The sequence below is a fragment of the Lonchura striata genome, chromosome 39, assembly GCF_046129695.1.
Source record: "Lonchura striata isolate bLonStr1 chromosome 39, bLonStr1.mat, whole genome shotgun sequence".
Lineage (NCBI taxonomy): Eukaryota > Metazoa > Chordata > Aves > Passeriformes > Estrildidae > Lonchura > Lonchura striata.
Window position 1 is genome coordinate 1,253,447 of NC_134641.1, and position 26,177 is coordinate 1,279,623.

The window sequence follows — 26,177 nt, forward strand, 5'->3', positions numbered from 1 at the left end:
TGGCCCAGGTGTGCCCAGGTGTGTTCTAACCCTCTCAGGTGTGCCCAGGTGTGTTCTAAGCCCCTCAGGTGTGCCCAGGTGTGTTCTAACCCTCTCAGGTGCGTGCCCAGGTGTGTTCTAACCCTGTCAGGTGTATCTCAGGTGTGCCCAGGTGTGCTCTAACCCCCTCAGGTGTGTTCTAACCCTCTCAGGTGTGCCCAGGTGTGTTCTAACCCTCTCAGGTGTGCCCAGGTGTGTTCTAAGCCCCTCAGGTGTGTGTGTAACCCCCTCAGGTGTGTCTGTAACCTTCTCAGGTGAGTGCCCAGGTGTGCCCAGGTGTGCCCAGGTGTGCCCAGGTGTCGCTCACCAGCTCCATGTGCTTGAGGCTGTCGAGCAGCTTGCAGTGGCGGTTCTTGAGGCGGTGCCTGACCCCAAACCCCCCATAAACCCCCAGGTACGGTGTTCCTGTGTTACCCAGGTGTGCCCAGGTGTGCCCAGGTGTGCCCAGGTGTGCCCAGGTGTGCCTCACCAGGTCCATGTGCTTGAGGCTGTCGAGCAGCTTGCAGTGGCGGTTCTTGAGGCGGTGCCCGACCCCAAACCCCCCAGGTACGGTACCCAGGTGTGTTCCTGTGTTACCCAGGTGTGCCCAGGTGTGCCCAGGTGTGCCCAGGTGTGCCCAGGTGCCGCTCACCAGCTCCATGTGCTTGAGGCTGTCGAGCAGCTTGCAGTGGCGGTTCTTGAGGCGGTGCCCGACCCCAAACCCCCCAGGTACGGTACCCAGGTGTGTTCCTGTGTTACTCAGGTGAGTGCCCAGGTGTGCCCAGGTGTGCCTCACCAGCTCCATGTGCTTGAGGCTGTCGAGCAGCTTGCAGTGGCGGTTCTTGAGGCGGTGCCCGACCCCAAACCCCCAGGTACGGTACCCAGGTGTGTTCCTGTGTTACCCAGGTGTGTTCTAACCCCCTCAGGTGAGTGCCCAGGTGTGCCCAGGTGTGCCCAGGTGTGCCCAGGTGTGCCTCACCAGCTCCATGTGCTTGAGGCTGTCGAGCAGCTTGCAGTGGCGGTTCTTGAGGTGGTGCCTGACCCCAAACCCCCTCAGGTGTGTCTGTAACCCCCTCAGGTGTGTTCTAACTCTCTCAGGTGAGTGCCCAGGTGTGCCCAGGTGTGCCCAGGTGCCGCTCACCAGCTCCATGTGCTTGAGGCTGTCGAGCAGCTTGCAGTGGCGGTTCTTGAGGCGGTGCCTGACCCCAAACCCCCTCAGGTGTGTCTGTAACCCCCTCAGGTGTGTCTGTAACCCCCTCAGGTGTGTCTGTAACCCCCTCAGGTGAGTGCCCAGGTGTGCCCAGGTGTCGCTCACCAGCTCCATGTGCTTGAGGCTGTCGAGCAGCTTGCAGTGGCGGTTCTTGAGGCGGTGCCCGACCCCAAACCCCCCATAAACCCCCAGGTACGGTACCCAGGTGTGTGTGTAACCCCCTCAGGTGAGTGCCCAGGTGTGCCCAGGTGTGCCCAGGTGTGCCCCTCACCAGCTCCATGTGCTTGAGGCTGTCGAGCAGCTTGCAGTGGCGGTTCTTGAGGCGGTGCCCGACCCCAAACCCCCCAGGTACAGTACCCAGGTGTGTTCCTGTGTTACCCAGGTGTGCCCAGGTGAGTGCCCAGGTGTGCCCAGGTGCCCCTCACCAGCTCCATGTGCTTGAGGCTGTCGAGCAGCTTGCAGTGGCGGTTCTTGAGGCGGTGCCCGGTCCCAAACCCCCCATAAACCCCCAGGTACGGTGTTCCTGTGTTACCCAGGTGTGCCCAGGTGTGCCCAGGTGCCGCTCACCAGCTCCATGTGCTTGAGGCTGTCGAGCAGCTTGCAGTGGCGGTTCTTGAGGCGGTGCGCCTCGTCGATGACGGCGCAGCGCCACGGCACCTCGCGCAGCTCCGGGCACTCGCTCAGGATCATCTCGAACGTCGTGATCAGCGCGTCGAACTTGTACGCGCCCGGGATCAGCCGGCCCTGCGCACAGGTGGGACAGGTGAGGCAGGGGAGCGCACCTGGGCGTCCTCAGAATGCCTTTTGTAATGCTGGGTCACCTGCCAGGCTGCTATGGTGCATTAAAATGGGAATACAGGTGTGCACAGGTGTGTACAGGTGAGTCACTGACCCCATACAGGTGTGTGCAGGTGTGTCACTGAGCCCATACAGGTGTGTACAGGTGTGTACAGGTGAGTCACTGACCCCATACAGGTGTGTGCAGGTGTGTACAGGTGAGTCACTGACCCCATACAGGTGTGTGCAGGTGTGTCACTGAGCCCATACAGGTGTGCTACAGGTGAGACTGGTGAGGCAGGTGAGCTCACCTGGGCGTCCTCAGGATCCTTTTTGTAATGCTGGGTCACCTGCTGGGCTGTTCTGATACATTAAAACATGTGCAGGTGTGTCATTGAGCCCATACAGGTGTGTTACTGGTGAGACAGGTGGGACAGGTGAGGCAGGTGAGCGCACCTGGGCGTCCTCAGAATCCTTTTTGTAATGGTGGGTCACCTGCCGGGCTGTTCTGATACATTAGAATGTGCACAGGTGTGTCACTGAGCCCATACAGGTGAGACAGGTGAGACAGGGGAGCGCAGCTGGGCGTCCTCAGAATGCCTTTTGTAATGCTGGGTCACCTGCCGGGCTGTTCTGATACATTACAGTCCATACAGGTGTGTTACAGGTGTGTCACTGACCCCATACAGGCGCGCACAGGTGGGACAGGTGAGGCAGGTGAGCATACCTGGGCGTCCTCAGGATCCTTTTTGTAATGCTGGGTCACCTGTCAGGCTGTTGTGATACATTATAATGTGCACAGGTGTGTCACTGACCCATACAGGTGTGCACAGGTGTGTCAATAACCCCATACAGGTGTATCATATGTACAATACAGGTGTGTTACGGCACACAGGTGTGCCCAGGTGCGCTCACCTTGCCGTCCTTGCAGTACATCTCGTACTGCTGGATCATCTGCCGGCTGGCCAGGCTGCTCAGGTGTGTCAGTGCCCCCATACAGGTGTGCCATACACACAATACAGGTGTATCACAGACCCCATACAGGTGTGTTACAGCACACAGGTGTGCCCAGGTGCGCTCACCTTGCCGTCCTTGCAGTACATCTCGTACTGCTGGATCACCTGCCGGCTGGCCAGGCTGCTCAGGTGTGTCAGTGCCCCCATACAGGTGTATCAGTATCCCCATACAGGTGTGTTATACACACAATACAGGTGTGTTACGGCACACAGGTGTGCCCAGGTGCGCTCACCTTGCCGTCCTTGCAGTACATCTCGTACTGCTGGATCATCTGCCGGCTGGCCAGGCTGCCGTGGTACACGATGGTGTTCAGGTGCGTCCAGGCGCCGAACTCGCGCTCCCAGTTGGCGATGGTGGAGAGCGGCGCGATCACCAGGTAAGGCCCGCGCACACCTGCGCCGTGCACCTCCTGCAGGAAGGCGATCGACTGGATCGTCTTGCCCAGCCCCATCTCGTCGGCCAGGATGCAGTTCTGCCTGCGCGACAGCGAGACGCCGCTCAGACGGACAGGTGAGCGCACCTGGGGCACACCTGGGGCAGGTGAGGGCAGCTGGGACAGGTGAGGGGCACCTGGGATAGGTAATGGGCATTTGGGATACACCTGGGGCAGGTGAGCGCACCTGGGGCACACCTGGGGCAGGTGGGGGGACCTGGGGGGCACCTGGGGCAGGTGGGGGGGCTTGGGACAGGTAATGGGCATTTCGGATACACCTGGGACAGGTGAGGGGCACCTGGGACACACCTGGGGCAGGTGGGGGGGCTTGGGATACACCTGGGACAGGTGAGGGGCAACTGGGGCAGGTGGGGGACACCTGGGATAGGTAATGGCCATTTGGGACACACCTGGGACAGGTGAGCGCACCTGGGGCACACCTGGGGCAGGTGGGGGGACCTGGGATACACCTGGGACAGGTGAGGGGCAACTGGGGCAGGTGGGCGCACCTGGGGGGCACCTGGGATGGGTAATGGGCACCTGGAATACACCTGGGACAGGTGAGGGCAGCTGGGACAGGTGGGGGACACCTGGGATAGGTAATGGCCATTTGGGACACACCTGGGGCAGGTGAGGGCACCTGGGGCACACCTGGGGCAGGTGGGGGGACCTGGGGGGCACCTGGGACAGGTGAGCGCACCTGGGGCAGGTGAGGGCACCTGGGATACACCTAGGATACACCTGGGACAGGTGAGGGACACCTGGGATAGGTAATGGGCACCTGGGATACACCTGGGACAGGTGAGGGCACCTGGGACAGGTGAGGACAGCTGGGACAGGTGAGGGGCACCTGGGGGGCACCTGGGACAGGTGAGGGACACCTGGGATAGATAATGGGCACCTGGGATACACCTGGGACAGGTGAGGGACACCTGGGATAGATAATGGGCACCTGGGATACACCTGGGACAGGTGAGGGGCAGCTGGGACACACCTGGGACAGGTGAGGGGACCTGGGGGGCACCTGGGACAGGTAATGGGCACCTGGGATACAGCTGGGACAGGTGAGGGCACCTGGGACAGGTGAGGGCACCTGGGACAGGTGACGGCACCTGGGGGGCACCTGGGGCAGGTGAGGGGACCTGGGGTACACCTGGGGCAGGTGAGGGCACGTGGGACAGGTGGGGGCAGGTGAGGGGCAGCTGGGATACACCTGAGACACACCTGGGACAGGTAACATACACCCGAGATACACCTGGGACAGGTGAGGGCACCTGGGACAGGTTGAGGGCACCTGGGACACACCTGGGATTCACCTGGGACAGGTGAGGGATACCTGGGACAGGTGAGGGGCACCTAGATACACCTGGGACAGGTGAGGAACACCTGGGATAGATAATGGGCACCTGGGACAGGTGAGGGGCAGCTGGGATACACCTGAGACACACCTGGGACAGGTAACATACACCTGAGATACACCTGGGACAGGTGAGGTACACCTGAGATAATTAATGCACACCTGAGACAGCTAATGACCACCTGGGACAGGTGAGGTGCACCTGAGACTTCCCATTTCCCTTTCCCCAGGTGTGCTCACCTGTCCCAGGTGTTTTTCCCATTCTCCAGCTGTTTTTCCCCATTCCCCAGGTGTGCTCACCTGTGCCAGGTGTGCTCACCTGTGCCCAGGTGTGCTCACCTGTTGTACCAGTTGAAGAGCAGCCAGTTAACCCCTTCCAGCCCCACAGGTGTGCTCACCTGTCCCAGGTGTTTTTTCCCATTCTCCAGCTGTTTTTCCCCATTCTCCCGGTGTTTTTTGGTATCCCAGGTGTGCTCACCTGTGCCAGGTGTGCTCACCTGTTGTACCAGTTGAAGAGCAGCCAGTTAACCCCTTCCAGCTGGTACTCCCGCCCAGGTGTGCTCACCTGTCCCAGGTGTTTTTCCCATTTCCCAGCTGTTTTTTCCCATTCCCCAGGTTTGCTCACCTGTCCCAGGTGTTTTTTCCCATTCCCCAGGTGTGCTCACCTGTCCCAGGTGTTTTTCCCTTTCCCAGCTGTTTTTCCCCATTCTCCAGCTGTTTTTCCCATTCCCCAGGTGTGCTCACCTGTGCCAGGTGTGCTCACCTGTTGTACCAGTTGAAGAGCAGCCAGTTAACCCCTTCCAGCCCCACAGGTGTGCTCACCTGTGCCAGGTGTTTTTTCCCATTCTCCAGCTGTTTTTCCCCATTCCCCAGGTGTTTTTCCCTTTCCCCAGGTGTGCTCACCTGTGCCCAGGTGTGCTCACCTGTTGTACCAGTTGAAGAGCAGCCAGTTAACCCCTTCCAGCCCCACAGGTGTGCTCACCTGTCCCAGGTGTTTTTCCCATTCTCCAGCTGTTTTTCCCCATTCCCCAGGTGTTTTTTGGCTGCCCAGGTGTGCTCACCTGTGCCAGGTGTTCTCACCTGTTGTACCAGTTGAAGAGCAGCCAGTTAACCCCTTCCAGCCCCACAGGTGTGCTCACCTGTCCCAGGTGTTTTTTCCCATTCCCAGCTGGTTTTCCCCATTCCCCAGGTGTTTTTTGGTATCCCAGGTGTGCTCACCTGTGCCAGGTGTGCTCACCTGTTGTACCAGTTGAAGAGCAGCCAGTTAACCCCTTCCAGCTGGTACTCCCGCAGCCGGTTGTGGTTCTTGTACTCCCGCGACGCCTCCAGCTTCTGCCAGGTGCTGGCCTGGGGGCGGGGCTGCGCAGGTGAGGGGCTCAGGTGAGCTTAACGAGGCTCAGGTGAGCTTAGAGAGGCTCAGGTGAGCTTAACGAGGCTCAGGTGAGCTTAGAGAGGCTCAGGTGAGCTTAACGAGGCTCAGGTGAGCTTAGCCAGGCTCAGGTGAGCTCAGCCAGGCTCAGGTGAGCTCAGCCAGGCTCAGGTGAGCTCAGCCAGGCTCAGGTGAGCTTAGCCAGGCTCAGGTGAGCTTAACGAGGTTTCAGGTGAGATTAAGAAAGTGCAGATGAGATTAATGAGATACAGGTGAGATACAGGTGAGGTTAATGAGAGACAGGTCTAATACAGGTGAATTACAGGTGAGATACAGGTGAGGTTAATGAGATACAGGTGAGGTTAATGAGATACAGGTGAGGTTAATGAGATACAGGTGAGACACAGGTGAGTTACAGGTAAGACAGGTGAGATACAGGTGAGATACAGGTGGGACAGGTAAGGTGAATTACAGGTGAGAATTACAGGTGAATTACAGGTGAGACACAGGTGAGTTACAGGTAAGACAGGTGAGATACAGGTGAGACAGGTGAGGTGAATTACAGGTGAGAATTACAGGTGAGACACAGGTGAGACAGGTGCCACATTCACCTGTATGGGCGTGCCTCACCCACCCAGGTGAGCTCACCTGTCCAGGTGTGCCACATTCACCTGTATGGGCATGTATTTCACCTGTATTTCACCTGTATTTCCCACCTGTACGGGCGTGCCTCACCTGCCCAGGTGTGCCTCACCCACCCAGGTGAGCTCACCTGTCCAGGTGTGCCACATTCACCTGTATGGGCGTGTATTTCACCTGTATTTCACCTGTATTTCCCACCTGTACGGGCGTGTCTCACCTGTATGGACGTGCCTCACCTGTATGGACGTGCCTCACCTGTATTTCTCACCTGGCCAGGTGAGCTCACCTGTCCAGGTGTGACACATTCACCTGTATGGGCGTGTCTCTCCCCTGTATTTCACCTGTATTTCACCTGTATTTCACCTGTATGGACGTGCCTCACCTGTACGGACGTGCCTCACCTGTATTTCTCACCTGGCCAGGTGAGCTCACCTGTCTCTTGAGCTCGGGGTGCCGGGCCTGGATGCGTTTGAACTCGGCGATCTTGGCCTCGTCCACGTCCTCCTGCAGCTCCCAGGTGCTGTCCTCGTAGGGCAGCGAGCACCACTTGACCAGGTAATACACCACGGGCTGCGCACACCTGCCCAGGTGAGGGACTCACCTGGCCAGGTGAGGGACCCACCTGGGCACCCGTCTGACCTTACCTGGGCACCCATCACACCCCACCTGGGCAGGTGAGGGACCCACCTGGGCAGGTGAGGGACCCACCTGGGCACCCGTCTGACCTCACCTGGGCACCCATCACACCTGGGCACCCGTCTGACCTCACCTGGGCAGGTAACTGACCCCAAAATCCCCTAAGATCCCCAATTTTGGGCTTTACTCCCCCAAAATCCCCAATTTTGGACTTTTCTCCCCAAAAATCCCCAAATTTTGGACTTTTCTCCCCAAAAATCCCCAATTTTGGACTTTTCTCCCCTAAAATCCCAAATTTTGGACTTTTCTCCCCAAAAATCCCCAATTTTGGACTTTTCTCCCCAAAAATCCCCAATTTTGGGCTTTTCTCCCCAAAAATTCCCAATTTTGAACTTTTCTCCCCAAAAATCCCCAATTTTGGACTTTTCTCCCCAAAAATCCCCAAATTTTGGACTTTTCTCCCCAGAAATCCCCAATTTTGGACTTTTCTCCCCAAAATCCCCAATTTTGGGCTTTTCTCCCCAGAAATCCCCAATTTTGGACTTTTCTCCCCAAAATCCCCAATTTTGGGCTTTTCTCCCCAGAAATCCCCAATTTTGGGCTTTTCTCCCCCAAAATCCCCAATTTTGGGTTTCTACCACCCAAAAACACCCGAAAAAACCCAATTCTGGACTTTTCTCCCTGAAAATCCCCAATTTTAGATTTTTTTTCCCCAAAACCCATTAAAAAATCCCCGATTTTTGGGTTCTACCACTCAAAAACCACTAAAAATTCCCAATTTTGGGCTTTTCTCCCCAAAAAACCCCAATTTGGGGCTTTTCTCCCCAAAAACCCCCAATTTTGGGTTTCTACCACTCAAAACCCATTATAAAAATCCCCAATTTTGGGTTTTTCTCCCCGAAAATCCCCAATTCCACATTTTTCACCCCAAACCCCATTATAAAAACCCCCAATTTCACATTTTTCACCCCAAACCCATTATAAAAATCCCCAATTTTGGGTTTTTCTCCCCGAAAATCCCTCATTTCATATTTTTAACCCCCAAACCCATTATAAAAATCCCCAATTTTGGGTTTTTCTCCCCAAAAATCCCCAATTTCACATTTTTAACTCCAAAACCCATTATAAAAATCCCCAATTTCACATTTTTAACCACAAACCCCACTCTAAAAATCCCCGATTTTGGGTTTTTCACCCCAAACCCCATTACAAAAACCCCCAATTTCACATTTCTCCCCCCAAACCCACTCTAAAAATCGCCGATTTTGGGTTTTTTCCCCCATTTCCCGACCTCGCCGTTGTCCTTGTCCACGCTGTGCGACTCGTCCAGGATCCGATCCACCTCCACGTAGTCGGGGTTGAAGGGCTCCTCATCCTGCCCAAAATCCTCCTTTTTCACCCCAAAATCCTCCTCTTCCACCCCAAATCCTCCTTCCGCCCCCACTGCCCCGGATTCGCCCCCAAAATGCCCCAATTTCCCCCAAAATTCCCCAATTTCCCCCAAAATTCCCCATTTTCTCCCCAAAATGCCCCAATTTCCCCCAAAATTCCCCATTTTCTCCCAAAAATCCCAATTTTCTCCCAAAAATCCCAATTTTCTCCCCCAAAATTCCCAATTTTCTCCCCCAAAATTCCCCATTTTCTCCCCAAAATTCCCCAATTTCTCCCCAAAAATCCCAATTTTCTCCCCCAAAATTCCCCATTTTCTCCCCCAAAATTCCCCATTTTCTCCCCAAAATGCCCCAATTTCCCCCAAAATTCCCCATTTTCTCCCCAAAATTCCCCATTTTCTCCCCCAAAATTCCCCATTTTCTCCCCCAAAATTCCCCATTTTCTCCCCAAAATTCCCCATTTTCTCCCCCAAAATTCCCCATTTTCTCCCCCAAAATTCCCCATTTTCTCCCCAAAAATTCCTGTTTTCTCCCCAAAACTCCGGATTTTTTCCAACAAATCCCCAATTTTTCCAAAAAAATCCCCATTCGCCCCCAATAATTGTAATTCCCCAAAAAACCCCGATTTTTCCCAAAAAATCCCCATTTTCCCCCAAAAAAAACAATTTCCCCCAAACATCACCAATTTTTCTCCCAAAATTCGTAATTTTCTCCAAAAAAACCCCATTTTTCCCCCTAAAAATCCCCATTTTCCCCAAAAATCGCAAATTTTCCCCAAACCCCTGGATTTTCCCCCAAAATACACAATTTCCCCCCCAAAACCCCAAATTTCCTCCAAAAATCCACAATTTTTCACCCCAAACCCCCATATTTTCCCCAAAAAACCCAGATTTTCCCAACACCGCCAGATTTCCCCCCAAAACCCCAAATTTTTTCCCCAAATCCCCAATTTTCCCCAAAAACCCTGGATTTTTCCCCAAAAATCCCCATATTTCCCCCCCAAAAAATCACAATTTTTTCCCAAAAAATCGCAATTTTCTAGGGAAAAAAAAAAAACATTTTTCCTAAAAAAATCCTCGATTTTTCCCCCCAAAAAACCCATTTTTCCCCAAAAACCCCAGATTTTCCCACAACCCCTGTATTTTCCCCCAAAACCCCAGATTTTTTCCCCAAATCCCCAATTTTCCCCAAAAAAACCTGCATTTTCCCCCAAAAACCCCCCAAAAAATCACAATTTTTCCCCAAAAAAATCAGAGTTTTCTAGGAAAAAAAAAAACACTTTTCCTAAAAAAAATCCCTTATTTTTCCCTAAAAAATCGATTTTTCCCCCAAAAAAGCCATTTTCCCCCGAAAAACCCAGATTTTCCCAAAACCCCTGTATTTTCCCCCAAAACACCAGATTTTTTCCCCAAATCCCCAATTTTCCCCAAAAACCCTGGATTTTCCCCCAAAAAATCACCATTTTTCTCCAAAAAAACCCCACAATTTTCTACAAAAAAACCACATTTTTCCTTATAAAACCCCCTATTTTCCCTTTAAAAATCCTCATTTTTTCCCCCAAAAAACGCCATTTTTCCCCGATTTTCCCAAAACCGCCGGATTTTGCCCCAAAAGGTCGCGCACCTCGTGGAAGAAATGCCGCATTTGGTTCATTTTGGTCTTGAAGCGTTTCAGCTTCTGGTGGATCCTCTTGTCCTTCTCCAGCTGCGCGATCGTCGCCCACTCGCAGTGCAGGTACGAGCTGGGGGCAGGAAAAACCCAAAAAGGGCAAAATTCACCCCAAAATGTACAAAATTCAGAAAAATCCAGCCCGAAATATGAAAAAACGGGAAAAAAACGCCCAAAAATGAGCAAAAACCACCCAAAAATGAGCAGAAACCACCCAAAAATGAACCTAAAAATGAGACAAAAGGAGCAGGGCAGGTACGAGCTGGGAGCAGGAAAAACCCAAAATGGACAAAATTCACCCCAAAATGTACAAAAATGAGAAAAATCCAGCCCGAAATATGAAAAAATGAGAAAAAAACGCCCAAAAATGAGCAAAAACCACCCAAAAATGAACCCAAAAATGAGACAAAAGGAGCAGGGCAGGTACAAGCTGGGGGCAGGAAAAACCCAAAACGGCCAAAATTCACCCCAAAATATCCAAAATTCAGAAAAATCCAGCCCGAAATATGAAAAAATGAGAAAAAAACACCCAAAAATGAGCAAAAACCACCCTAAAATGAGCAAAAACCGCCCAAAAATGAACCTAAAAATGAGCCCAGAAGGAGCAGGGCATGAACGAGGTGGGAGCAGGAAAAACCCAAAATGGACAAAATTCACCCCAAAATGTGCAAAAATGAGAAAATCCAGCCCGAAATACCCAAAAACGGGAAAAAACCACCCAAAAATGAGCAAAAACCACCCAAAAATACCCAAAAACGAGAAAAAACCACCCAAAATACCCAAAAATTGGGCAAAAATCACCCCAAAATATCCAAAAATGACCCAAACTGACCCCGAGTGACCACGAGTGACCACGAGTGACCCCAAATGACCATTGAGTGACCATGAGTGACCATTGAGTGACCATAACTGACCATAACTGACCATAACTGACCATAACTGACCATAAATGACCTTGAGTGACCACCACCGACCCCGAGTGACCACCAGTGACCCTGAGTGACCACCACTGACCCCGAGTGACCATAAATGACCACAACTGACCATAAATGACCTTGAGTGACCACCACCAACCCCGAGTGACCACGAATGACCCCGAGTGACCACCACTGACCCCGAGTGACCATAAATGACCACAACTGACCATAAATGACCATAAATGACCCCAGGTGACCACCAGTGACCACCAGTGACCATAACTGACCATAAATGACCACAACTGACCATAAATGGCCTTGAGTGACCACCACCGACCCCGAGTGACCACCAGTGACCACAACTGACCACAACTGACCATAACTGACCATAAATGACCCCAAGTGACCACCACCAACCCCGAGTGACCACCAGTGACCACCAGTGACCCCAAGTGACCACCACTGACCCCAAGTGACCACCAGTGACCACCACTGACCCCGAGTGACCACGAATGACCCCAAGTGACCACCACCGACCCCGAGTGACCACCAGTGACCCCGAGTGACCACCAGTGACCGCCCACGAGCGCTCGGACACTCACTAGTTCTTGTACTTGACGAAGAACTCCTCGGACTCCACCACCTGACCCGAGGGCAGCTGAGGACCACCAGGAGGAGGAGGAGGTGAGGAAGGCCGGCCGGACGTCCGGCCGCTCCGGCCGCTCCGGCCACCCCGCCCCGGCCGCTCACCTCCTTCTTGACCACGCGCATGGACAGCACCTTGTCCACGATGGCCGCGTCCTCCTCGCTGGGGTTCTCCTGCAGGAGGAGGAGGAGGAGGAAGGTGGAGAAGATGATGAAGATGAAGGTGAAGGTGGTGGAGATGAGGAGGAGGAAGGTGGAGAAGATGAAGGTGCAGAAGATGATGAAGGTGAAGGTGGTGGAGATGAGGAGGATGAAGATGAAGGTGGAGAAGATGAAGGTGGAGAAGATGAAGGTGGAGAAGATGATGAAGGTGAAGGTGGTGGAGATGAGGAGGAGGAAGATGAAGGTGGAGAAGATGAAGGTGAAGGTGGTGGAGATGAGGAGGATGAAGATGAAGGTGGAGAAGATGAAGGTGAAGCTGGTGGAGATGAGGAGGAGGAAGATGAAGATGGAAAAGATGATGAAGGTGAAGGTGGTGGAAATGATGAAGGTGAAGGTGGAGAAGATGAAGGTGGAGAAGATGATGAAGGTGAAGGTGGTGGAGATGAGGAAGGTGAAGGTGGAGACGATGATGAAGGTGAAGGTGGTGGAGATGAGGAAGGTGAAGGTGGAGACGATGATGAAGGTGAAGGTGGTGGAGATGAGGAAGGTGAAGGTGGAGACGATGATGAAGGTGAAGGTGGTGGAGATGAGGAGGAGGAAGATGAAGGTGGAGAAGATGAAGGTGGAGAAGATGATGAAGGTGAAGGTGGTGGAGATGAGGAGGATGAAGATGAAGGTGGAGAAGATGATGAAGGTGAAGGTGGTGGAGATGAGGAGGAGGAAGATGAAGGTGGAGAAGATGATGAAGGTGAAGATGGTGGAGATGAGGAGGATGAAGATGAAGGTGGAGAAGATGAAGGTGAAGGTGGTGGAGGAGGAAGATGAAGGTGGAGAAGATGAAGGTGAAGGTGGTGGAGATGATGAAGGTGAAGGTGGTGGAGATGAGGAAGGTGAAGGTGGAGACGATGATGAAGGTGAAGGTGGTGGAGATGAGGAGGATGAAGATGAAGGTGGAGAAGATGAAGGTGAAGGTGGTGGAGATGATGAAGGTGAAGATGAAGGTGGAGAAGATGAAGATGAAGGTGGTGGAGATGAGGAGGATGAAGGTGGAGAAGATGCAGGTGCAGAAGATGATGAAGGTGAAGGTGGTGGAGATGAGGAGGAGGATGAAGGTGGAGAAGATGAAGGTGGAGAAGATGAAGGTGAAAGTGGTGGAGATGAGGAGGAAGATGAAGGTGGAGAAGATGAAGGTGAAGGTGGTGGAAATGAGGAGGACGAAGGTGGAGAAGATGATGAAAGTGGTGGAGAAGATGAGGAAGATGATGAAGATGAAGACCACCAAGAAGAACATGAAGAACAGGATGAAGATGAAGATGAAGATGAGGATGGGCACCCACCACGAAGAACTGCATGGAGGGCAGCACCTTGGGAACATGAAAACCATGAAGACCAGGAAGAACATGAAGATGATGAAGACCACCAAGAACATGAAGATGATGGAGATGAAGACCACCAAGAAGAACATGAAGAACAGGATGAAGATGAAGATGAAGATGAGGATGGGCACCCACCACAAAGAACTGCATGGAGGGCAGCGCCTCAGGAACACAAAGACCATGAAGAAGATGAAGAACATGAAGATGATGGAGATGAAGACCACCAAGAAGAACATGAAGATGAAGATGAAGATGAAGATGAAGATGAAGATGAAGATGAAGATGAAGATGAAGATGAAGATGAGGATGGGCACCCACCACGAAGAACTGCATGGAGGGCAGCGCCTCGGGAACACAAAGACCATGAAGGTGAAGAACACAAAGAACATGAAGATGATGGAGATGAAGACCACCAAGAAGAACATGAAGATGAAGATGAAGATGAAGATGAAGATGAAGATGAGGAAGATGAGGATGGGCACCCACCACGAAGAACTGCATGGAGGGCAGCGCCTCGGGAACATGAAAACCATGAAGATGAAGAACACAAAGAACACCATGAAGATGATGGAGATGAAGACCACCAAGAAGAACATGAAGATGAAGATGAAGATGAAGATGAGGATGGGCACCCACCACGAAGAACTGCATGGAGGGCAGCGCCTCGGGAACACAAAGACCATGAAGACCATGAAGAACATGAAGATGATGAAGACCACCAAGAACATGAAGATGATGGAGATGAAGACCACCAAGAAGAACACGAAGATGAAGATGAAGATGAGGATGGGCACCCACCACGAAGAACTGCATGGAGGGCAGCGCCTCGGCGCCGTCGGGCTCGGGCGGCGGCGGCGCTGGCGGCTGCTCGGGCCGCGCCGGCCCGGTGACGTCGAGCTCCTCGTCCTCCTCGTCGTCCGTGATCTTGATGTCCAGGTCCTCCGTGTACTTCTTGCGCTTCACCTGGCGGTTCGAGCGCCGCTTCTGCGGGGGGCGGGGCCCTCAGACCACGCCCGCCCGGGTGACCAATCCCGGGTGACCACGCCCACCCAGGTAGCCCCACCTGCCCTGGGGACTCCAGCCACCCCAGGTGACCACCTGGTGGACCATGCCCATCCGGGTGACCACGCCCACCCAGGTGACCACACCCACCCAGGTGACCACGCCCACCCTGATGACCAATCCCAGCTGACCACACCCAGGTGACCAATCCCAGGTGACCAACCCCAGATGACCAATCCCAGGTGACCAATCCCAGGTGACCACACCCACCAGGTAACCACACCTACCAAGGTGACCAATCCCAGATGACCACACCCACCAGGTGACCACACCCAGGTGACCATGCCCCCAGATGACCACGCCCCCATCTGACCACACCCCCAGGTGACCAAGCCCAGGTGACCAATCCCAGGTGACCAATCCCACCCAGATGACCATGCCCCCAGGTGACCACACCCCCCTGATGACCACACCCACCAGGTGACCAATCCCAGGTGACCAACCCCAGATGACCAATCCCAGGTGACCAATCCCAGGTGACCACACCCACCAGGTAACCACACCTACCAAGGTGACCAATCCCAGATGACCACACCCACCAGGTGACCACACCCAGGTGACCATGCCCCCAGATGACCACGCCCCCATCTGACCACACCCCCAGGTGACCAAGCCCAGGTGACCAATCCCAGGTGACCAATCCCAGGTGACCACACCCCCAGGTGACCACACCCAGGTGACCACACCCAATTGACCACACCCAGGTGACCACACCAGATGACCACACCCATCTGACCACACCCAGCTGACCACACCCCCAGATGACCAATTCCAGGTGACCACACCAGGTGACCACACCAGATGACCACGCCCCACTGACCACACCCCCAGATGACCAATTCCAGGTGACCACACCCAGCTGACCACACCCCCAGGTGACCACACCAGGTGACCACACCCAGGTGACCACACCAGGTGACCACAACCAGGTGACCACACCAGATGACCACGCCCCGCTGACCACACCCCCAGATGACCAATTCCAGATGACCACACCCAGCTGACCACACCCCCAGATGACCAATTCCAGGTGACCAAGCCCAGGTGACCACACCAGGTGACCACGCCCCTCTGGCCACGCCCCCGAGGTCACCTGCACGGTGGCGTCGTCGTCGCGGCGCGGGGACGGGGCCGGGAGCGCCTCCGAGTCGGAATTGTCCGAGGAGACGTTGCGCTTGCGCTTCTTCCCCACCACCGGCGTGATGGTGCTGCGGACAGAGTGACCAACTGACCAACTGACCAACTGACCACTGAGTGACCACTGAGTGACCACTGACCACAGAGTGACCACCGAGTGACCACTGAGTGACCAACTGACCACTGAGTGACCAACTCACCAACTGACCAGAGCGACTCACTGACCAACTGACCAAGTGACTTCGATGACCACCACTCCTTGATGACCACCAAGACCAAGATGACCACCAACTCTTGATGACCATCAAGATCACAACGAAACCCAAACTTGGATGACCACCACCCCTTGCTGACCACCAAGACCACGATGACCACCACCCGTCACTGACCACCAAGACCACGATGACCATCAACCCTTGATGACCACCAAGACCGAGATGACCACCAAGACCACAACGAAACCCAACCCTCGCTGACCACCAAGACCAAGATGACCACCAAGACCACGATGACCATCAACCCTCGCTGACCACCAAGACCACAATGACCACCAAGACCACGATGCCCACCAACACCGATGACCACCAAGACCACAATGACCACCAACCCTTGATGACCACCAAGACCACGATGACCACCAACCCCTGATGACCACAAAGACCACGCTGACCACCAAAACCACAACAAAACCCAACCCTTGATGGTCGACCACCAACCCTTGATGCCCATCAACCCTTGATGATCACCAAGACCACGCTGACCACCAAGACCACAATGAAACCCAACCTTGGATGACCACCAAGACCACGCTGACCATCAACCCTTGATGACCACCAAGACCACAATGAAACCCAACCATTGATCACCACCAAGCCTTGATGCCCATCAACCTTTGATGACCACCAAGACCGTGCTGACCACCAACCCCTGATGACCACCAAGACCACACTGACCACCAAGACCACAATGACCATCAACCCTTGCTGACCACCAAGACCACAATGAAACCCAACCCCTGATGACCACCAAGACCACACTGACCACCAAGACCACAATGAAACCCAACCTTGGATGACCACCAAGACCATGCTGACCATCAACCCTTGCTGACCACCAAGACCACAATGACCATCAACCCTTGATGACCACCAAGACCACGCTGACCACCAAGACCACAACGAAACCCAACCCTCGCTGACCACCAAGACCACGCTGACCACCACCACCACCACCACCGCGCCGCGCTCACCTGGCCTTGCCCCTGGCCTTGCTCTTGCCGCCGGCCTGGCCGCCCTTGCCGCGCCGCGGCCGCTCGTCCCGGCCGGCGCCGCGCTCGCCGGCTCTGCGGCGCCGCTTGCGGTCGCCCTCGTCCTCGGGCCGGACGCTGGGCAGCTCGTCCTCGTTGAGGACGCGCGGGATGTTCTGCTCGCCGCGGGCGCGCGCCCGGGCGATGGCCTCGGCCACGATGCGGTTGGCCTTCTCCTGCTTCTTCTGGTGCTCCAGGCGCCGGCTCTCGTCGGCGGCGCCGCGCGCCGCTCCGGCCGCTCCGGCCGCTCCGGCCGCCTCGGCGCCGCTCAGGACTTTGACCACCGAGAGGCCGGCGGTGGAGGCGCCGGTGGAGGAGGAGGCCTGGGGAGGGACGGGGGGTCAGTCAGGGGTGGTGGTCATCCAGGGGTGGTCATCAAGGGGTGGTCAGTGAGGGGTGGTGGTCATCCAGGGGTGGTGGTCATCCGGGGGTGGTCATCAAGGGGTGGTCATCAAGGGGTGGTCATCCGGGGGTGGTCATCAAGGGGTGGTCAGTGAGGGGTGGTGGTCATCAAGGGGTGGTCAGTGAGGGGTGGTCATCAAAGGGTGGTCATCAAGGGGTGGTCAGTGAAGGGTGGTGGTCATCTGGGGGTGGTCATCAAGGGGTGGTCAGTGAGGGATGGTCATCAATGAGTGGTCATCAAGGGGTAGTCAGTGAGGGGTGGTCAGTGAGGGGTGGTGGTCATCCAGGGGTGGTCAGTGAAGGGTGGTGGTCAGTGAGGGATGGTCAGTGAGGGGTGGTGGTCATTCAGGGGTGGTCAGTGAAGGGTGGTGGTCAGTGAGGGATGGTCAGTGAGGGGTGGTGGTCATCAAGGGGTGGTGGTCAGTGAGGGGTGGTCATCAAGGGGTGGTCAGTGAGGTCAAAACGGTGAGGGAGCACCCACAAGGACAACTGACCACCCCAAACCCAACTGACCACCCCAAAACTGACCACTCCAAACCCAACTGACCACTCCCAACCCAACTGACCAACCCAAAACTGACCACTCCAAACCAACTGACCACTCCCAACCCTCCCAAACCCAACTGACCACTCAAACCAACTGACCAACCCAAACCCAACTGACCACCCCAAACCCAACCGACCACTCCAAACCCTCCCAAACCCAACTGACCACCCCAAAACTGACCACCCCAAACCCAACTGACCACCCCAAACCCAACTGACCACCCCAAACCCGACCACCCCAAAACTGACCACCCAAACCCAACTGACCACCCCAAACCCAACTGACCACCCCAAACCCACCTGACCACCCCAAACCCACCTGACCACCCCAAAACTGACCACCCCAAACCCAAACCGACCACCCCAAACCTCACCTGGGGCTGCAGCACCACCTTGAGCGGCACGGTCAGGCGCTGCCCGGCGCCGCCCAACGCCGGCGGCACCGGCGCCACGCCCAGCGGCGCCGCGCCCGCCGCCTGCACCAGCTGGATCTTCTGCGGCGCGCCGGGCTGGCCGGGCTGGCCGGGCGGCTGCACCTGCAGCTGGATGGTCACCACCTTGGCCGGAGCGCCGGGCGCCGCCTTGGCCGGAGCGCCGGGCGCGGCGGCGGCGCCCTGCAGGAGGAGTTTGCCGGGCAGGGTGCCCAGCACCACGTGGCGCTGGCCCGGCGCCGCGCCCGGCGCCGGCGGCTGCTGCAGGACCAGGGTGATGCGCTTGGAGTCGGCCTGCGGGGCGGGAAGGGGTCGGGGGGAAGGGTCAGGGGTCAGGGGTCAGGGGTCAGGGTGGGACGGTAAAGGGCAAGGGGGTCACAACCCCAAAGGTGACCTGGACACAGCCAAAATTGAACTGGGCCACCCGAAAGTCAACTGGAGCACCCAAAAGTCAACTGGAGCACCCAAAAGTCAACTGGGCCACCCAAAAATCAACTGGACCCAGACAAAATTGAACTGGAGCACCCAAAAGTCAACTGGAGCACCCAAAAGTCAACTGGACCCAGACAAAATTGAACTGGAGCACCCAAAAGTCAACTGGAGCACCCAAAAGTCAACTGGACCACCCAAAAATCAACTGGACACAGCCAAATTGAACTGGAGCACCCAAAAGTCAACTGGAGCACCCAAAAGTCAACTGGGCCAGCCAAAAGTCAACTGGAGCACCCAAACGTCAACTGGACACAGCCAAGAGTCAACTGACCAGCCAAAAGTCAACTGGACCAGCCAAAAGTCAACTGAACCACCCGAAAGTCAACTGGACCACCCAAACCCCCCAAATCCCCCTCAAACCTCACCTGGCCACACCCAAACCCCCCCGACCACACCCAAACCCCCCCAAATCCCCCCAAATCAATCCCAAACCTCACCTGTCCCCCCCAACCCCCCCGAAACCTCACCTGGCCACACCCAAACCCACCCCAAACCCCACCTGGCCACACCCAAACCTCACCTGTCCGCCCCAAATCCTCCCCAAACCCCGGCCCACTCACCTGGCCACACCCAAACCTCACCTGTCCGCCCCAAATCCTCCCCAAACCCCGGCCCACTCACCTGGCCACACCCAAACCTCACCTGTCCGCCCAAATCCTCCCCAAACCCCCCCCAAACCCCACCTGGCCACACCCAACCCCACCTGTCCCCCCCCAAACCTCACCTGTCCCCCCAACCCCCCCCCAAACCCCGGCCCACTCACCTGGCCACACCCAAACCTCACCTGTCCCCCCCCAAACCTCACCTGTCCCCCCCAAACGCCCCCAAACCTCACCTGACCCCCCCAAACCCCACCTGTCCCCCCCAAACCCCCCCCCAACCCCGCCCGTCCCCCCCAAACGTCACCTGTCCCCCCCAAACCCCACCTGTCCCCCCCCAAACCCACCCAAACCTCACCTGGCCACACCCAAACCCCCCCAAACCTCACCTGTCCCCCCCAAACCCCGCCCGTCCCCCCCCACCCCCCAAACCCCCCCCCAAACCTCACCTGTCCCCCCCAAACCTCACCTGTCCCCCCCCCCAAACCCCCCCCAACCCCCCCAAATCCCACCCAAACCCCACCTGTCCCCACCCAAACCCCACCTGTCCCCCCCAAACCCCCCCAAACCCCACCCAAACCCCCCCCAAACCTCACCTGTCCCCCCCAAACCCCCCCCACCCCAACCCACCCAAACCTCACCTGTCCCCCCCCAAACCTCACCTGTCCCCCCCCAAACCCCCCCAAACCTCACCTGTCCCCCCCCAAACCCCCCCAAATCCCCCCCAAACCCCCCCAACCCCCGCCCCGCTCACCTGGGCGGGCCCAGGCCCAGCCCGGGTTTCAGGTGCGCCGCCGCCGCCGCGGGGCCGCCCGGCCCGGCCTTCAGGGGCTGCAGCAGCAGCTGCTTCACCTGCCGGGCCGCGGCCACGCCCCCCTTGGCCCCGCCCCCGGCCGAGGCCACGCCCCCCGCCGCCGAGGCCACGCCCCCGGCCCCGCCCCCAGCACCTTGGCCAATGAGATCTTGCCGCCGTTGGGCGGGGCGGGGCCGGGGGCGGGGCTTTGAGGATGAGGATTTTGGGGGTGGGGGAGGGGCTGGCGGGGGGCGGGGGAGGGGCGGAGACCCCCATGAAGGGTTTCCCTGACTCAGCACTTCCGGGTCGGGCTGGGGGAGGGGCGGCGCGGGCGGGGGAGGGGCGGCGGGGCGGGGGGCGGGGGAGGGGCGGGGGGAGGGGTGCAGCGCCCCCGAGAGGCCCAAGGCTTCGGGCCAGGGGGTCGCCGGGGGAGGGGCGGCCGCGGGGGTCACCAGGTCCTCGGGGAGGGGGTCGAGGCCGAAGAGGTTGGGGTCGTCGAAGAGGTCCATGATGGGGTCGGCCATGGCGGGCGGGGGGCGCGACCCCCGGGCTGGGCGGTCACGGAGAGGGAATTTGGGGGTGGACCCCCAAAGAGATGAAAGTTGGGGGGTTCGGGTCAAAAAAGAGGAAATTTGGGGAGTTCTGGGGTCAGAAATCTGAAATTTGGGAGATCTTGACCCAGAAAAGATGAAATTTGGGGGGTCTGGGTCAAAAAAGATGAAATTTGGGGGGTTCGGGTCAAAAAAGATGAAATTTGGGGGGTCGACCCCCAAAAAGATGAAATTTGGGGGTTTCAGGTCAAAAAAGATGAAATTTGGGGAGTTCTGGGGTCAGAAATCTGAAATTTGGGAGATCTTGACCCAGAAAAGATGAAATTTGGGGCGTCTTGGGGTCAAAAAATCTGAAATTTGGGGGTCTGGGTCAAAAAAGATGAAATTTGGGGGGGTTTGGGTCAAAAAAGATGAAATTTGGGGGGGTCGACCCCCAAAAAGATGAAATTTGGGGGTTCAGGTCAAAAAAGATGAAATTTGGGGAGTTCTGGGGTCAGAAATCTGAAATTTGGGAGATCTTGACCCAGAAAAGATGAAATTTGGGGGGTCTTGGGGTCAAAAAAGCTGAAATTTGGGGGGGTCGACCCCAAAAAGATGAAATTTGGGGGTTCGGGTCAAAGAAGCTGAAATTTGGGGGGTCTGAACACAAAAATCTGGAATTCAGGGGGTCTGGGGTCAAAAAGCTGAAATTTGGGGGGTCTCGGGTCAAAAAAGATGAAATTTGGGGGGGTCTTGGGTCAAAAAAGCTGAAATTTGGGGGGCTTGGGTCGAAAAAGTTGAAATTTGGGGGGGTCTACCCCAAAAAGATGAAATTTGGGGGTGCTTGGGGTCAAAAAAGCTGAAATTTGGGGGTTTGGGTCAAAAAAGCTGAAATTTGGGGGTCGACACAAAAAGATGAAATTTGGGGGGTTCGGTCAAAAAAGATGAAATTTGGGGGTTTGGGTCAAAAAAGCTGAAAATTTGGGGGGTCTGAACACAAAAAATCTGGAATTCAGGGGGTCCTCGGGTCAAAAAATCTGAAATTTGGGGGGTCTTGACCCAGAAAAGATGAAATTTGGGGGGTCTTGGGGTCAAAAAACCTGAAATTTGGGGGGCTTGGGTCAAAAAAGTTGAAATTTGGGGGTTTGGGAGCCGAAAAGCTGAAATTTGGGGGGTCTGGGGTCAGAAATCTGAAATTTGGGAGTCTCGAGCCTGAAAATCCAAAATTTAGGGGGTTCTGACACCAAAAATCTGAAATTCAGGGGGTCTTGACCCAGAAAATCTGAATTTGGGGGTCTCGACCCCAAAAATCTGGAATTTGGGGGATTCTGGGGTCAAAAATGTAGAATTTGGAGTCTTGAGCCTGAAAATCCAAAATTTAGGAGGTTCTGAGCCCAAAAATCAGAATTTTGGGAGATTTGGGAGGTCCTGACTCCAAAAATCTGGAATTTGGGGGTTTTGATGGAGATTTGGGGGATCCTGAATCCAAAATCCAAATTTGGGAGATTTGGGGATCCTGAACCCAAAATTCCAAATTTGGGAGATTTGGGGATCCTGAAGCCAAAATTCCAAAATTTGGGGAAATTTGGGAGGTCCTGAAGCCAAAAATCCAAAATTTGGGGAGATTTGGGATCCTGACCCCAAAAATCCAAAATTTGGGGGGTTTAGGTGTCCAGACCCCAAAAAAGGAAATTTTGGGGATCCTGGTGGGGGGGTTTGGGTGATTTTTGGGGAGTTTTGGGGGTTTTGGGGGATTTTTGGGGAGTTTTGGGGATTTTTGGGGTTTGGGTGATTTTTGGGGGGTTTGGGGGATTTTGGGGGAATTCGAGGGGATTTTTGGGGGGTTTTGGGGGGTTTGGGGAGATTTTGGGGATTTTGGGGGGTTTGGGGATTTTTGGGGGAGTTTTGGGATTTTAGGGTTTTTAGATATTTTTTGGGGGTTTTTGGGGGGGTTTTGGATTTTTGGGGGGTTTTGGGGGGCTCTTCTCAGGCTGGGGGGCTCCGGAGCTCCAGGCTGAGGGGAGAGAAAAGGGGGGTCAGGGGGAGCCCAAACTGGGGGAACTGGGAGCCCAAACTGGGACCCCAATTTGGGGAACTGGGAGCCCAAACTGGGACCCCAATTTTGGTTAATGGGACCCAAACTGGGACCCCAAATTTGTGTAACTGGGACCCCAATTTTGGGGAACTGGGACCCCAAATTGGCCCAAACTGGGACCCAAATTTTGGATAACTGGGAGCCCAATTTTGGGAACTGGGGGCCCAAACTGGGACCCCAATTTTGGTTAAATGGGAGCCCAATTTAATTAAATGGGACCCCAAACTGGGACCCCAAATTGGCCCAAACTGGGACCCCAATTTTCGTTAATAGGACCCCAAACTGGGACCCCAATTTTGGAAATGGGAACCCAAACTGGGACCCCAATTTCGGTTTACTGGGACCCCAATTTTGGGGGAACTGGGACTCCAAACTGGACCCCAATTTCGGTTTACTGGGACCCCAAACTGGGACCCCAAATTTGGGGAACTGGGACCCCAATTTTGGTTACTGGGAGCCCAATTTTGGAGAACTGGGACTCCAAACTGGGACCCCAATTTCGGTTTACTGGGACCCCAATTTTAGGGAATTGGAACCCCAAACTGGGACCCCAATTTTGGGAACTGGGACCCCAAACTGGGACCCCAATTTTAGGGAATTGGAACCCCAAACTGGGACCCCAATTTCGTTTTACTGGGACCCCAATTTTGGGTTACTGGGACCCCAATTTTGGGGAACTGGGAGCCCAAACTGGGACCCCAATTTTAGGAATTGGAACCCCAAACTGGGACCGCAACTGGCTCAACTGGGACCCCAATTTTAGGGAACTGGAACCCCAAACTGGGACCCCAATTTTAGGGAATTGGAACCCCAAACTGGGACCCCAATTTCGTTAAGTGGGACCCCATTCGGTTTACTGGGACCCCAATTCGGGTCAAACGGGACCCCAATTGCCGCCCCCCCCCCCCCCCCATTCCCCGCCTTACCTGAGGGAGCGGAGCGGGGGGGAAGGGCAGCGACCTCCGCCGCTGGGGCGGGCTGGGGGGAACGTTCGGGGCGGGTTTCCCCTCGCGAGCGATTTTTTTAAAATTTGTTAAATTTTGAATAAAAAGGCGAAATTCGGGAGTTTGTTTGGGGGGGGGGGGGGGGCGCCCCCCCCGCCGCGCGCGCGCGCTCCGAGCCCGGCGCGCCCGCGCGGAGCCGCTCGCGGCGCGACGCAGCGCGCGGCCGGGCCACGCCCACCGGCGGGCGGCGAGCCTCCCATGGCTGCGAGCGGCCGGCGCCGCGCGCTGATTGGAGGAGGCGGCTGCCAGCCGCGCGAGCGGCGCCCGCCCACCCGGAAGCGCGCGGGGAAGGCGAGCGGGGCGGCCGCGGCGCTGCCGGAGCGCGCGGGGCAGGCGGGAGACGGGGCAGCCCCGCCGGCCGCCATTTTGTGAGGGGGGGGGGGTCCTTCGGGCTCAGAGTGAGGAGAAATGGGAAAATGGATAAAAGGGAATGATGAAAAATGGAATTAACGGGAATTGGGGGTTTGAGCCCAAAATGAACGGGGGTTGGGGGGAGGAGGGGATGGAGGAGGAGGAGGGGAGGATGAGGGGGGGGGATTGGGGGAAATGGTGGGAAAGGGGAAAAATGAGGAGAAAGGGGAAAATTGGTGAAAAAAAGGGGGAAAATGAGGAGAAAAGGGGGAAAATTAGGAAAAAGGGGTAAAATGAGGAGAAAAGGGGGAAAATGGAGAAAAAAGGGGAAAAATGAGAAAAGGGGAAAATGAGAAAAGGGAAAAATGAGGAGAAAAGGGGAAATTGGGTAAAAAAAGGGGAAAAATGAGGAAAAAAGGGGAAAAATAATGAGGAGAAAAGGGGAAAATGAGGAAAAAAGGGGAAAAATGAGGAGAAAAGGGGAAAAATGAGAAAGGGGAAAAATGAGGAAAAAAGGGAAAAAATGAGGAGAAAAGGGAAAAATGAGAAAGGGGAAAAATGAGAAAGGGGAAAAATGAGGAGAAAAGGGGAAAAATGAGGAAAAAAGGGAAAATGAGGAGAAAAGGGGAAAAATGAGAAAAGGGGAAAAATGAGAAAGGGGAAAAATGAGGAAAAAAGGGAAAAAATGAGGAGAAAAGGGGAAAATGAAGAAAAAAGGGGAAAATGAGGAGAAAGGGGAAAATGAGGAAAAAAGGGAAAAATGAGGAAAAAAGGGAAAAATGAGGAAAAAGGGAAAAATGAGGAAAAAAGGGGAAAATGAGGAAAAAAGGGGGAAATGAGGAAAAAAGGGGAAATTAGAAAAGGGGAAAATGAGGAAAAACGGGAAAAATGGGGAGAAAGGGGAAAAATGGGGAGAAAGGGGAAAAATGAGGAAATGAGGAAAAAAGGGAAAATGAGGATAAAGGGGAAAATGAGGAAAAAAGGGAAAATGAGGAAAAAGAGAAAATGAGGAAAAAAGGGAAAAATGAGGAAAAAAGGGGAAAATTGGGGAGAAAAGGGAAAAGTGAGGAGAAAAGGGAAAGTGAGGAGAAAAGGGGGAAATGAGGAAAAAAGGGAAATGAGGAAAAAGGGGGAAAATGAGGAAAAAAAAGGGAAAAGTGAGGAGAAAAGGGGTAAAAATGAGGAAAAAAGGGGAAAAATGAGGAAAAAAGGGGAAAATGAGAAAAAAGGGGGAAAATGAGGAAAAAAAAGGGAAAAGTGAGGGGAAAAGGGGAAAAATGAAGGTAAAAAAGGGGAAAAATGAGGAAAAAAGGGGGAAAATGAGGAAAAAAGGGGAAAAATGAGGAAAAAAGGGGAAATTGGGTTAAAAAAGGGGAAATGGGATTTTAAAAAGGGGGATTTGTAAAAAAGAAGAATAGGGTTTAAAAAGGGAAATGGGGCAGAAATAGGTAAAAAAAGAGAAATGGGGTAAAAAAAAATGGGAATTTGGTGAAAAATGGTAAAAAAAGGGGGAAATGGGATTTAAAAATGGGAATTGGGTAAAAGGAAGAATGGGGTAAAAAAAGGGGAATTAGGCAGAAATAGGTAAAAAATAAGGAAATGGGGCCAAAAAAACCTGGGGAAATTTGGTGAAAAATGTAAACAAAAAGGGGAAATGGGGTATTGAAGGGGAAATCGGTAAAAAAGGGTGAAAAATGGGGAAACGGGTCAGAATAGGTGAAAAGGGGGAAATGGGGCAAAAAATGGGGAAATTGGGAAAAAAAGGGGAAATGGGGCAAAATTTGGGAAAATGAGGGAAATTGGGGAAAAAT

General features: G+C 54.7%; 1 protein-coding gene across 1 annotated transcript in view; it reads right to left on the reverse strand.

Moving 5' to 3' along the window:
* LOC110481137 (chromodomain-helicase-DNA-binding protein 8) overlaps window positions 1-21,144 on the reverse strand; it is a 57,330-nt gene extending 36,186 nt beyond the window's left edge. The window contains exons 1-13 of the mRNA XM_077789911.1: window positions 20,839-21,144; window positions 18,446-18,796; window positions 17,067-17,446; window positions 15,774-15,888; window positions 14,417-14,602; window positions 12,186-12,254; window positions 12,038-12,093; window positions 10,474-10,591; window positions 8,751-8,834; window positions 7,256-7,393; window positions 6,050-6,171; window positions 3,255-3,498; window positions 1,796-1,972 (exon numbers count right to left, since the gene is read on the reverse strand). Coding sequence (XP_077646037.1) covers window positions 1,796-1,972; window positions 3,255-3,498; window positions 6,050-6,171; window positions 7,256-7,393; window positions 8,751-8,834; window positions 10,474-10,591; window positions 12,038-12,093; window positions 12,186-12,254; window positions 14,417-14,602; window positions 15,774-15,888; window positions 17,067-17,446; window positions 18,446-18,796; window positions 20,839-20,910 — 2,112 coding nt within the window. The 5' untranslated portion in view covers window positions 20,911-21,144. The remainder of the gene's footprint in view (window positions 1-1,795; window positions 1,973-3,254; window positions 3,499-6,049; window positions 6,172-7,255; window positions 7,394-8,750; window positions 8,835-10,473; window positions 10,592-12,037; window positions 12,094-12,185; window positions 12,255-14,416; window positions 14,603-15,773; window positions 15,889-17,066; window positions 17,447-18,445; window positions 18,797-20,838) is intronic.
* Window positions 21,145-26,177: the final 5,033 nt, after the last annotated feature.